This window comes from Lonchura striata, chromosome 1A (assembly GCF_050655825.1).
Source record: "Lonchura striata isolate lonStrDom1 chromosome 1A, ASM5065582v1, whole genome shotgun sequence".
Taxonomy (NCBI): Eukaryota; Metazoa; Chordata; class Aves; order Passeriformes; family Estrildidae; genus Lonchura; species Lonchura striata.
In genome coordinates, this window is record NC_140741.1 from 42883948 (window position 1) to 42897260 (window position 13313).

General features: G+C 38.7%; 1 protein-coding gene across 3 annotated transcripts in view; it reads right to left on the bottom strand.

The window, feature by feature from the left end:
• Positions 1–6652: 6652 nt before the first annotated feature.
• The window catches only part of NELL2 (neural EGFL like 2), a 134172-nt gene continuing 127511 nt past the window's right edge, over positions 6653–13313 (bottom strand). For all 3 annotated transcript variants that reach the window (XM_085570257.1, XM_021545322.4, XM_021545323.4), the window contains 2 exons: positions 11623–11847; positions 6653–8956 (listed from right to left, as the gene is read on the bottom strand). In XM_085570257.1, the coding sequence (XP_085426383.1) occupies positions 8906–8956; positions 11623–11847 (276 nt within the window). In that variant the 3' untranslated portion in view covers positions 6653–8905. The remainder of the gene's footprint in view (positions 8957–11622; positions 11848–13313) is intronic.

Below are 13313 nucleotides of genomic sequence, written 5' to 3' on the forward strand. Positions count from 1 at the left end.
CAGGACCAACCAGACCCTGCTTTTCCCAGTCATGGTGTTTCAGTCACATGTCTGCAAGTCTTTCTTGTTCTTTGTGGCTGTAATTTTTTGCATCACTGCCCCTAATTGTGCACTCTTTGAAAAGCTGCCCCATAGCAAATTGATCCTTTTCTTTAGGATGCCTCAAGGGACACAGACAGGGCCTTCCTGACATTACCACCCAAGTTTCCTCTTAGAAACCAGAATATATTAAAGATGGATTTGACTTACTTTCTTTTTGCCTCTGTCAAACAAAATAGGTCAAATTTATTTCTCATTGTCATACTTTTCAGGTTTATATATATTTATGGCCTCTTTGAACTTCATCCCAGTGGAGAAGGTGACGGAGGAGCACATCTGCACTGTGCCAGATGTGTATGTGTTCCAACCATACCAAAAACAATGGGCTGGTAGCACTCTCTCATTTAGCATGTGAACAAATATTTCAGGGCTTGGGTCTGTGAGAGACTGAATGTCTTCCACCAGAGGACTGCACATGCTTCACAGCATTTCAAAAGACAGTGTAAATCTAACCCACTCTAGGGAAGGTACCTGGATGTTCCCACATACACTTGAACATGTATTAACCTGTTGAACCCCATGTTTTATGGGACCCCCACGATCAAGAAGACCTGAAGACCAGAGAGAACCAACAGGACACCTACTGGATCCACAGGTCTTGATACCTTTCTATTTAATTTGTCTCTCTGTCACTCTCTATTCACCCCCTGCTTTTTTTCCTGTTTCTTTGTGTCTCTGTCTCACATTTATTATTAAATAAAATCCTTATTATAGACTTCAGCATATTGTCTGTTTAACCTTAATTCAGGGGCATATTGATGGGAGGTCCTTCCTCTCTTACTAGAGAGCCATCTCTCTAATAAATAAAAGAATCTGATCTTAACACAGATCCTAATATGAGGGAAAATCTCCACGGTCTTCTTGGGGTTTTGGATCAACTCTCTGATGTCTGTTGGTGTATCCTTGGCAGATGTCATTGCCTCTCAAGACAGCAAGCCACCAGTTGTCAGCATCTGTGCCAACTCTCCTTCTGCTGCCAGGTTTCCATGGCAGGAGGTTCCTGTCAGAACTTGGTGCTTTTGACCCAAGCCAATACAGAGGATGTGGCTACACAACCAGCACCAGTGAGCACCTCCTGAAGACCTTGAGCCATAGCAGTGTGGCTGTCATGTGCTTGCCCCAACCCCACTGTAAGGAGGCCTGCAGAGGAGTCAGCTGTAGCTGAGCAAAGCAGGGGAGAGCAGCATCCCTAAACTGCTTCTCCACCACCACCTGACTGTGTTCAGGTGCCTTTAATCAATTGTGCAACATGTCTAAAGCTGAGCAGCAGGAGGTTTTCAGTCAAAGACATTTTTTACCTTGAGGAAGTTTTTTAACCATTGACCAATAGCTGCACTATTCGGTCAGTGCCATCTCAGATTACTCTGGTGTAGAACAGTACAGTACTCAGTAAATACACTAACTTCACAAGTAAATATAGTAAATACACTATAACTTCACCTCTAGGTTTTTCCCTGATCTTACTCTCAAAATCTAGCAAAAAAATTAATTACCTAATTCACTTGAAACCATTCCATATATTTGTTTTTGAACATGAAAAGCATGTTGGTGACAGTGAAAACTTTGCTTCTCTATTTTCTCACAAATGTCCACGTGTCTTAAGTTTTGATTCATACCAGGCAGGCAATGGCTGCAGTTTACCTTGTACTGATTGATTGTTCAGAATCCAGGTTTATACTTATAAAGTAGATTAATGCAAACCTGCTGGAACACAGCCCAAGAACACAATAAAACACAGAAACTATTTTAAATACTAGATCAAACACAGTTTTGCCTTCATTATTATGTGCATTGGGCCAAATTAATCTCTCTGTAGGATTTTCTTTTGCTGATCAGGTGTATATATTTCAAGAATATATTTCATATATGAACCTGAATTCTAATAGCTAAGAAAATTCAAATTCAACAGCTGAGAAGCTTTATGTGCAAAGGGATATTACCCACAAGAAGTGATTCAAATACATGAAGCATGCAAAAATCACTTGAAAGCTACACAAATGACAAAAACTTGCTATATAAGAAACAAAAAGATCACTTAAATGGGCCATATAAATGTCTGAATATCTATAGCTTTTCTGGGAATTGATGAAGCATTTTAAATTTCAGTATAGGAGGATTTAAGAAATTAGACCTCTGATTGTGAGGGTGCAAACTGGCCTTCTGAGCTTCAGATTTTGGAAACTGCTTCTGTTAAAAAAAAAAACAAAAAAAAAAAAACAACAGAAAAAGATTCTTGGTTTGCTTTAATCCTCATTCAAAAAGAAAACAAAGTTAATTAAAATTTCAGCAACCACATACTCAGTTTCATTCAATTTCCAGAGCAATAGAAAACACAGATGAACCTGAAATGTGAAAACTGGGACTAAGGTAAGAATTTGACTTGAATATTTATCCAAATTCAATGACCTTAATTGTACATTATATTAGGAACATGTAATATGTACAGTGGGAATCCATATTTTTTAGTTTTTGTAAAGGGATGGTTAACACTGGCTAAAGCCTCTAAATCAACATGAGTGATCTCTAGCCCAAGAAGTGATAAATTTCATGTAAGAAAGTTTGAAAATCTGGGAAATTAAAATCACCTGCTATGGAAACCATGCAGAGAGATGCCAACACTGAAAGTGATCTGCCAGGTACTGATACTGGAGGCCACAGAGCAGATGAGGGTGGGAATAAAACCACATAATTCCCATTATTGTGACAGGGATGTTAAAAGAAAGTGCTCTTGCTGCTGAGGCTAGAGATCACAACAGCAGCTGAGCAGCCTCACAAGCTTACCAAGAGAGGAAAGAATAATTTCTTCCTCACCTGCTGTGTTCTTCAAAGAAGCATCAGGACCCATCAAACTACCAAATGGAAATTTAAAATTAAAAAAGAGACTGATTTTAAAAAGATCATTAAAGTAATAGTATTATCCCTTCAGCTTGTCACCAGCAGTGCATGCAAGGCCAAATTTTAACACCTTCTTCATTAACTGACTTTGACATCCATTTGTCACCAGACTGACCTGTCTGGGCTGTGAGTTGCACATGTTGGGGTGATATGGAAGCTCTTAGGACAGCACCAACCCCACCCCTGCATCTCTTTGCACTGACAAACCATGTGACTTGCAAAATCCACATACAGCAACCAAAAGGGGAGGCTTTGCCTTGCAAGGCTGTAAGAGGAATCAGTCTGAGCTGGGTCATTGTGGTCACAGCTTATGTAGCACCCTACTACACAGAGGTGATAAAAACAGCAGGATTACATCTTTAGGTAGGGTGGTGCTCCACTCACCCTGGCTGGTTGGTACCTAAAACTGCCTTGGTCAGGATGCTCCAGCTGTGATACAGTGGAGGGCCTTCAAAGGAAGCCAGACAATCCTGCATTGGCCTTTTCAGGCATTTTTTACATTTTTACCAAACGCACTAAGAACATAAATAGGAAAATGCTGTCATTCTGTCAGTCAGATGAAATATTCAAAAGCAGCATCAGCTAAGGAGCTTCTTGTAAAAACTAAGGTAACCATGCACAAGGCTGCATCCTTCTTCTTGTTCAGAGCAGCAGTCATTAAAAGAGGACAGGACCAAGTTAACATCAGAGGGATTGGTTTTTTTTGGTTTGCTCCCCTCTCCCCTCAATGAAATTTCTTTCCCCACCATGAAATTTCACTGGAGTCTACTTTGTTTCTGTTGTTCTATTTAGATGGATACCCTCTACCTATAGTGATGCAATTCTAATTATTCTGGTTTTCATATATGACTCAGTCCTAAAATAAGCCCTTAAAAATTTATTTTATAATTCCAAGCAAAACTGATACATAAATGACACTGAGAGTTACATTTGAAGTCTTAAATGGTAACATGAAATTACTGAAAAAACAATAACTATGCTTCATCTCAAAATTTGAGTTTGGCTATCTTATGGATGAAAATTATGCGATCAATAGATTGTTATGGTTTGTAATAGTTAAAGTTGGAAGTTACAGAAATAATCTATGAACAGATTAGTAGGCTATAGGGTTGTCAATCTCCTGCAATAGTAAACAATGCTTGTTTGGCATTAGTGCAAGACCAACCTAGATGACTAATTTATTTTAACAGTTGATTTTTTATTTTTATCATTTTGCATTAGCACCTCACTGTCAAAAAAAGTTACATACACTGACATACTAGTGGCCATTCACAAGGCTGATAAATAGCCACAGAGAGATGAAAAACAGCTTTTAACACCACCTTTTTCTTTTCAGGCCCTCTCTATAATGCTTCTGCTTACCCAAAAATCCAGTGGCACACTTTATCTTTTTCTCCCAGGACAGAGGTTTGGCTACTATACTATATCAACAAGAAGCTTTTAATTTTTAATTGGAATTTAAAATAGCAACAGGAGACACAGCCAGGATTGTGACTTAATGAATATGACTGTGACTTGAATAGAACACATGACTGCAGTGGGTATTTTAGTGGTGCACTGAAGAAGAGACACAGGCCACCCTCTCAGAAGATGCCAGAGCTGCTCTAGCCCTCTTACTTGTACTACTCTGAAACATTTTCTTTGTAGAGTAGGCAAAAGCTAGCTAGCAATTTTTAGCTTAAATTATTAACTGCTTTGGGGACAAGTTAAACTGTGAGTAAGTTAAAGTATTAAAAAATAACTAGCAGAGCCCTACTTTGAAGCTGCTGCTATTTTTATCTGCCAAACCGAGGGAGTTCCCTCCTGTTGAGAGGGCATGTGAGCTCAGCACTGCCATTTGCTGCACTGGGAGCCTTCCTCACTTTGGAGAATCTATGGAGGGGAGATCCTACTGAATATACATTCTGCATTTGAAGCCAGCTCAAATGTGGCTCATGAGATTGTGCCTCTCTGAGGTGACCCAGGATGAACCTGCTGTAGGCCAGTGGAGACAAAAGCAAGATCCTGTGCTGGAAATGAAGGAGGGCACTTTTACAGCCCTCCATACATAAACACCTATTTTTAGGCATCCTATAAAAATGCAATGGCTAATAGTGCCCCTGGTAAATCTGTGGGTACTAGAAATTCACAAGTGCACAGTTAGGTCCCTTTTCAACAGTTTTATAAAGCTGCTGCATTTTGTCAACCTGTTTCACCATAGCACTGAATTCAGCATTATAACTGAAGACATCTCTGCCATTATTTCTGTAGGTCTATTAACTTAGGGCAATTACTCTGCAGAGAGGTGACAATTCCTTTATGGAAGTGACATAGTTATTGAATTTTGGTACTGCAAACAGTGCATCAATAACAAAAGACCAGTAAGACAGCACAATGTACCTGCATCATTCAGAATTGTTTTGGGGCTTTTTTATGGACTACATTGTTTAACAGATAATTTAGGCTTGGAAATGAGACATCAATTTTTAATCATATTTAAATTTACTTTTCAAGGAAAATTAAAAACAGGAGGTACTAATTACTGGCTGAACTGAACAGGAGGGAGATGGGGAAGAGGGGGTGAAAAGGAATGAAAATGAGGGGTCACCAATATGTCTTCTTGGAGTTTACTGACCTTTAGAAGAACTCCCAACTGATTAGTAACCTGAAGCATTGATAAATTAGACAATATTCACTGAACCCATTCTCATTTTTTTTATTTAGTAGAGACTTCCAACTTTGTTCAGTAGTATGACTTCTGCTCTTTACATACATGCAACACAGTGTCTCTCCAAGGATCAGATTCAAGTTTTAGCTATTACCTTATGTCTCAGTTTTTGGCTTTTTGGCCTATTGGTGTACTGCACTGTGATTGACAAACCCACAATAGCAGAAAGATCCTCCAACACTCAGGTCATGGTAGGCAAGAAAGAAAATGGATGCTTGTTTTTTATCTATACACCATTTCGGTTTTGATTACACTAGTATTGCTTTATTAGAAAAGGACTGAGAAAATATTTTGGAGATAATTTTCTTTAGAGTTCTCATATTTGTCATAGCTCTGCAACCGAAGTCAGAGGATGCACAGAAACAGATTAAGTTCAGAGACACTTGCCTAACCTGCAACTTTTCTATTCACTGCCAAAACAGGGATGCTTACAACATTACTTACAATGTTCTGTAGGGATCTACTCTACCACCTCCAGTGGTTCTCTTAAGAGCTTTGTACAGCCACTGCCAGAGCTCAAGGATTCTGCCCTTCAAAAATGTTCATTCTTTTCAAAAAAAGAACTCTGGTCTTCATGCATTTTCTATGTCTGTCTTGTACCTATTCTTGAAATAAATTGAAGTGCAGTTCTCAGAGGGCACACAACTTCTGCTAAACCTTCTCTCAGAAACAAGCATGCAGCAGCTCATGAAATCCACTGGAGATGTGCCTCAGAGTCTGAGGCGAAAACAAGACCTCCTAACAATTACTAGCAGGCAAGAAAACATTGAGAAAGCACCTTTTTTGGGGAGAGCAAACTCTCTTCTTATAAAATTGTGATTGCAGCTTGCCAGGAATAGGACAAAACGGGAAAAAAACCTGTTATTTATGGACTAGATGAGGAAAAGGTTATATTTGGTCTGGAAATCTTCATAACTTCGTTAGCGTTCAGGAACACACATAATCACGGGATATGTTTATATGCAGGTGCTTTTATTGAAGAGTTCTGGGAATCAGGGGTACAGACCCAAATCTGACTCCGACATGACTTTTGAGCTGAACATATTTTATATCCTATCATTATAAAACTTACATATTAATTATTGAACTTATATTTTTCTATTGTATACATTGACTTTATTCAAGAATGAGTTTCTCGTGATCTTTCTCAAGCCCCTCACCACAGTTTCTCATGATTATTCTTACAATTAAACAGTAATTAATTACAAAACAATCATCACATCTAACAATTATATCATTTATCATATTCTACCTTCACAGGTGCAGTTCTAGCAAGTACAAGGCCTACACTTTCCCAGGGCCTACTAAGCTTAATTTTCCTGCTAACCCCCAAATCCCCATTTTAAAACCCTTTTACTATCAACTTTATTCAATGTAAAATATCCATTTGAGACTTTTTTTTCTCTGATTTTTAGTTTCTTGGACTTGTTTAGATTATTAGCATTTGGTGGCCTACCATCTCCTGTGTTTCCTCATCCAAAAACATCCAAACCTCAGTAGACACTGAGGGTTCAAGGGAATTCCTACTGGATACATGTGGTTGCATGAGTATCCTTTGATCTCCTGCAGTACATGAAACTGAAGTAGCATCTGTTTTCAGGAAATTCTGTTTTGTAAAACCACATACATGGTCCTCCCTTCAAACTTCATATCACACAGGAGCAATATTATTGGAAGTTTTGCCTGTCCAGGTTTCATGACAATCTACTGAACTTGTAAGAGAGATGGTGAAGAGCAGCAAGGCACTTTGAAAAGAAAATGAGTACTAAAGCAGTATCTAAAGAATGCTGCCATCTTGGGCATCTTCCTCCTCTCCTGTTTTGTTTCCACTGTTTGTGATGCGTTCTTTAAAAATTCAGCCTTTTCAGCCTGCGGTTTGTAAGCATTGCTTTATTCTTTATTTTTCTTTGAGAATAGCATAGCTTTGGTCATGTAGCCTCCTTTATTTACTGTCCCAACAGAACAGTAGTGACAAAAGGGTTTGCATTTTGAACTAATCTCCATGCATTAAGACACTTCACACAAACAGTGAAAACAGCTGCAGAGCTTACAGAAGACAAACCAACCCTTGGCAGCTGGAGAGAGCAGGAACTTGGAGACGATCCCCTGTAAATCTGAACAGATCCAAGTCACACACAAAGGGTCTCTACTGACTCTGCGTGCCAACACCCCACTGGCACTTATGGGATCTTTAGGCCTGTGAATTTGCTGTTTAATCCACTGTAATGACTAATTATTTATGTGTATCTTAACAAAGATAAGACATGATAGACATGATAGGCATAAGGCTGTGCTGGGCATAAGCTCCCACATGTAGAGGAGCTACACAGGCAATACGTCACCGTATTGTCCAGATTCCCAGGAACACTGGGAGAACAAGTAACAGCATACATGAAAATTATGTCCTTGAAAAGGAAAGATGGCACAAACAGAAATTTAAGGTAAGAGAAATATTTATTTAAATTTGCACAATAACAAGCTTATACTGAACAAAGTCAATCAAGAAATAATAGTAAGTGCAGTAAAACAAGGAAATATTGATGACTTTTCCCATCAGAAAACATTAAGAAGCCATGCCTGTGCATCACGGGTTTTCTTTTTTTTCTTTTTTTTTTTTGGTTTTTTTTTTCTTGTTTTGTTTTTGTTTTTTACAATAACTTCTTTTTTTTTCAGCGCACATACTGTACATATCACATCTTAGCTGCTAGGTTCATTATTCCTGAAGGCTTCATCCTTTTATTCAAACATCTGCTAAGTTCTGCAGTAAGCAATCAAACACATTTGTGCAGTTCCAAATACGATTAGGTAAATCTGCTGCATCTGGCCAAGCGTTGGACTCTCAAAGCTCCGCAAGACCCTGTAAGAGCTCCTAGTTGATTTTAGATCTTGACATCATTATGTACAGCATTACAATGTGTCACTTTACACTAACCTAAACATTCTGCACAAGGATGCCAGACAGACAAATAGCCAGAAGAGCTGGGCCTAATCTCTGTATACAAAGGTTTACACATCTGAGCTTGTCTTGAGTCCCATAAATTTCACTCTGATTCGGGTAACTGAGTTCATCACATATCTGCACCTCAGATAGACAAAACCAACCTAATTTTAGTTTTAATTTTGAATAATTTTTGGTCTGAAGGTCTGTTTTTGTGAAGGAAAATTCTTAATCCAGAAACTGCTTGTGAGAGATAGTTGTTGGTGTCACAGTTCCTGAAGGCACTGTGGATCCACTGAGCAACAGACATGGCCATTCTAAAGGATGGAAAAACAGAAAGAAGAATTGAAATAATTTGCATTTTTTACAAAACAAGTAAATTTAACAAGCTCAGCTGTTTGCAAATACCTATCAGATTTGAACATACAGACTTGTAAAATACAAAACATGTACAGACTTGGATCAGATTCATTACATTGTCCTCATGTCCTTATGTTGCCCGAGGGAACAGGCTATTATGATTCCTCTAATTGCTTGGCTTGTTGTGGTCTGTGTCCCAGAGCTACAACACTCAAACTGAAAGAAGCTGGGAACAGTGGAAGGAATGCTCCCAGCATAAAGGTATCAGGCATCTGCTCAAGCTGTTGAACAATACAAGGAACTTGGGAATTTTATTTAGATCAGACAGAAGGGATTCTGGTTTTTACTTAGCCCTGAATGCTTCAACTTCAAGCATCCTGGCTGTAACACCAGCAAACATTAATCCACAAACTTTTTCCAAATAGTCCAGACATTCTTACAAGAATACTAAGGGCAATTAAGGGAACAGATTGCCTTTGGACATCATTAAATATTGGAAAAATAATTTCTGCATCTCTACTACTTCTTAAGTCTGATTCTTAACATGCAAATAAAAAAATGAGTATTATTCATAAATTAGTCCAAAAACATTCAGTTGACTAAAATGATGGGACTTATTAAAACCAAGGTCTGAATAGTTCAAGCATTTTCTTTCACTCCTTCTGTTACAGGAGGTTATAATCCTACTCTCCCCATTCTTGTGATTAGAATTGTTTTGTGGCTAAGTCTGCTTTAGCTGATGCCCAGGTTTCTAAATTCTTTAAGGATTTGTGTAAGCCTATTTTGCTATAGCTTGTTTAGAGAGGCTTAGACTGGAGATTTGACCTTCCACGAGATGCTTTACAAGAGAAGAGTGGGATGACACAGGATGAATGAGAAGGAACACTATACAAACTGGGAACACCACCACCCAGATCTGGAGGGACTGGGCTGCTTGTCTGCAGAGCTGCAATATTAAAATGCTGGCAATATGAGCAGATAGTGTATTTCAAAATCAACACTGCTCTGTAAGGAGAATTAAATAAGATTGGGCTTGTTTAGGGACAAGTTTAGGCAGTCACACCTGAGTCATTAAAATTATGGAGTTTGGCAGAGTATCTGTTTTAATCCTCACTATGTCCACATGGCAGCAATGGATTTGAGGAGTCTGTGTATGTATTTATACTGAATACCAATTAGTCAGTGCTTAAGGTTCATTCTGTGCTCAACACAAAAGGCCAGATGGGAGCAGCACTTAGGTGGCCATGTTGAAGCTGATACATGCCTTCTGCTTTGCCACTGATTAGCAGTTTGACAAGAGCACATTTCCCAGCAGTGAGTCTCAAAAGTGTATTAGGGAAGAACCATACACAACAGTTTCTTTTACAGATGGGGAACCAGATGCATAAGAACCTTAGCAACTTGCCTGAGCAAAGAGTAACTTTTAGCATTGAAGCTGGTGTATAGCACCAGCTATGGACCCCAAAAGTACAGGTTTCTGCCTGTAAGCCTGCTTTAACATCCTCAGGGAGCAGCTGGTTTTCTAACCATTAGCCAGTCTGTCAGATCTAACATTTTCTTCTAACCACTGACCCATTCTGACATCAGGACAAATGCTGACACTTACTTGTGTGCATACCACTGCCCTTGAAAAAGGACTATGCATTGACAGCAGCACCTATTGCACACAGTATTGAATCAAACAAAGCAGAGGAAGGAAGTGATGCTTGACAATTTCTACTACCTGATGACACAGAATTCTCCTAGAAGGAGGTGTTGAAGATAGATTTTTTTTGTATGATCACCTTTTCAAGTAGTTAATTGTACCATGTATTGTAGTTTGGGAAGCACCTTGCTTGGAAAGAACATAGAATAAAGCACAAAATCAACTGTGAATTTCAGTAGTAATTAAAGAACTGTACATGAATCCTGCTTCTTCTCCTTGGCTGCTGTGAAAACACATATTGTCACTATTCAGTATCAAGTGGCAAAAAACATTATTCACTTTATGGACTTATTTTGAATAGAAACACTATCTTAAACTTTTTTTTCTTTTCATCCTCAAAAAGAGATGCCAGAATTCACATATGCCCATAGCCATTAATTTTTCTTCTTGGACAATGTATTTCTTTGATTACAAAACCAGTAAATGTTCTAATTACGTTGATTAATTTAAAAGTACAAAAGATATATAACCATATAACTAGCCCTTTTATTCTGAAAACTATTCTTGAAAAGCAATTCAGTCAGTTTCAGTAACACTATAGTATCACACTGAACAAATTTCTTGTGCAAAGTCTAGGCTTACAGAGCCATAGTTGCATGTTTCCAAGATAGCATAGAGCTTAGAGCTCCATGATTAAACTCAAATTGAACTATCCTGGTGGAAAAGTGAAGCCCAGTACCTTGTCCACAGCATTCTAGCATGGGTGGCTGCTGTCCTGCTAGCACATCAAACTGTGCTTCTAGCACTTGCAAGAGTACAGTTAACTAAGATGAACCCTTTTACTGTCATCTCTGCTGCTTTAAAACAAGCGTAGACACCAACTGTTCACTGACCAGACTCAGTGCCACATTAACATTTATGTGCCACAGAACAAGCTGGGAAGAAGCATCTCAGCCTCATCTTTATAACCTTTATTACCTTGCACTGGCAGAGGGTGCACTCTGTGCCATGCTTGATCCAAGAAGATCCAGTGAAGCGAATGACATTGGTTTCATCCAGACATGTTTTAGTGATGTCGTTGCGGATGGTGTCGGCTTGGCAGGGGTCAGTGACACAGCGTGGGCAGCACTCGTTCTCAGGGAGGACACTGAATTCACAGTCCACCTCTGGGCATGGCAAGGGCCAGCAGTCAACTTCTCCTTGCTGTTTTCAGAAAGAACAAGATATTATTATTAGCCCTTATTTTGTTCCTCATCCATTCCTCTGAATCAGCATTATGTTTCCTAGCTGGCTATTTTTTCCCATCTGGTGCTGTTCAGAATTCAACATAGAAAACACTGATATTCACTGACTGTGGGACACACAGCAGATAAGATTGTTTTTTTTCTGTATGCCATTCAGAAAGTATATTAGATTTAACTTAGTTCAGTACACTCTCTATCAAGCTGCAGGCGAAAAATCTCCTTAAAATTATGCAATACAGGATTGTGGCCTGTCCTTGTTGGGCCCTACTTTTGCAAGAGACAGAAGTTGTAACATGACTGCAATGCAAAAGTGTACCAGAATTTTCAGTTTTGCCTAGTTCCTACAATTTGGACTGTTGGCTTGCCATAGAAAGCCCTCAAATTTATCTCTGCCATGGTTATAAATGCATTGGCTGGATTAAGGGTGTCAAACCACCAGCAGCTCAATATAACAGGGAACACCATTACATTTTCAATGAGAGGACCTCCACCCACTTACCATCCACTTAGGATATTATGAGCAGAATACCTGAAGTTCCAAACTTTATCACACCTTCTGCATGGTGGGTTTAGTACAGTCAAGATAAGAAAAGGTCTGAGCAGAGACTTGTGTTGGGCCAGAATATCCTTAGGAGAAGTTACTTTATGCTTGAACACAAATCTAAAGATGTTTAATGAATCATATCAGTTACTAGAATCTGGAATCAGCTTCCCTTCATTCCAGACAAAAGCCAAAGTTGCAGATATGCTGGTCAAAGAAAAGACTTCACAGAAGTCAATAATGTGCTTTGAGCAGGTCCATCTCTGATTTCCAATTTATTCAGCTCATTTGAGCACAGATTTAATAGTCTGGACTTAAGTGGAGCAAAAAGAACAACAGATATAATAGTCTGGACTTAAGGGCAGCAAAAAAGGAAATCAGTACATTCACAAAAAACACATCTAAGTCTTTGAGAAGGAATTTGCTATCTCCAAAGCAGAAGCTGAAAAAATATCACAGACACTTGTAATAGCTCCAAATTTCCTCCACTTGTTGCAGAAAGTATTGCAAAGTCAGTCTTTTAAAAAATTCTCATCTGGGTCAATTTTCTTCTTTTTGAATTGTGTGAGGGTAAGACTGAAAGCAATCTTTTAATCCAGTCATTGATCTTGACACTTCAATCTATTTTTTTGCAGTGATGGACAGTACAGGGAGTAGACAATACTTTGTCACCCCAAAAAATCCATGATCATTGAAAGAAAGCAGACTTTTGCTACAGAAGTAGAATCTTGAAAAAAAAGAAACATCTATTGAGATCCTAAATTGTAAGTTGGCCATTCTTTCATTTTTTAAGACATTTAATGAAGCACATGGTTATCTATTTCATTGAATTTTGGCAGTGGTAGCACTGTAAGCACAGTCTACAGAAATAGGCTTCTGGCTGT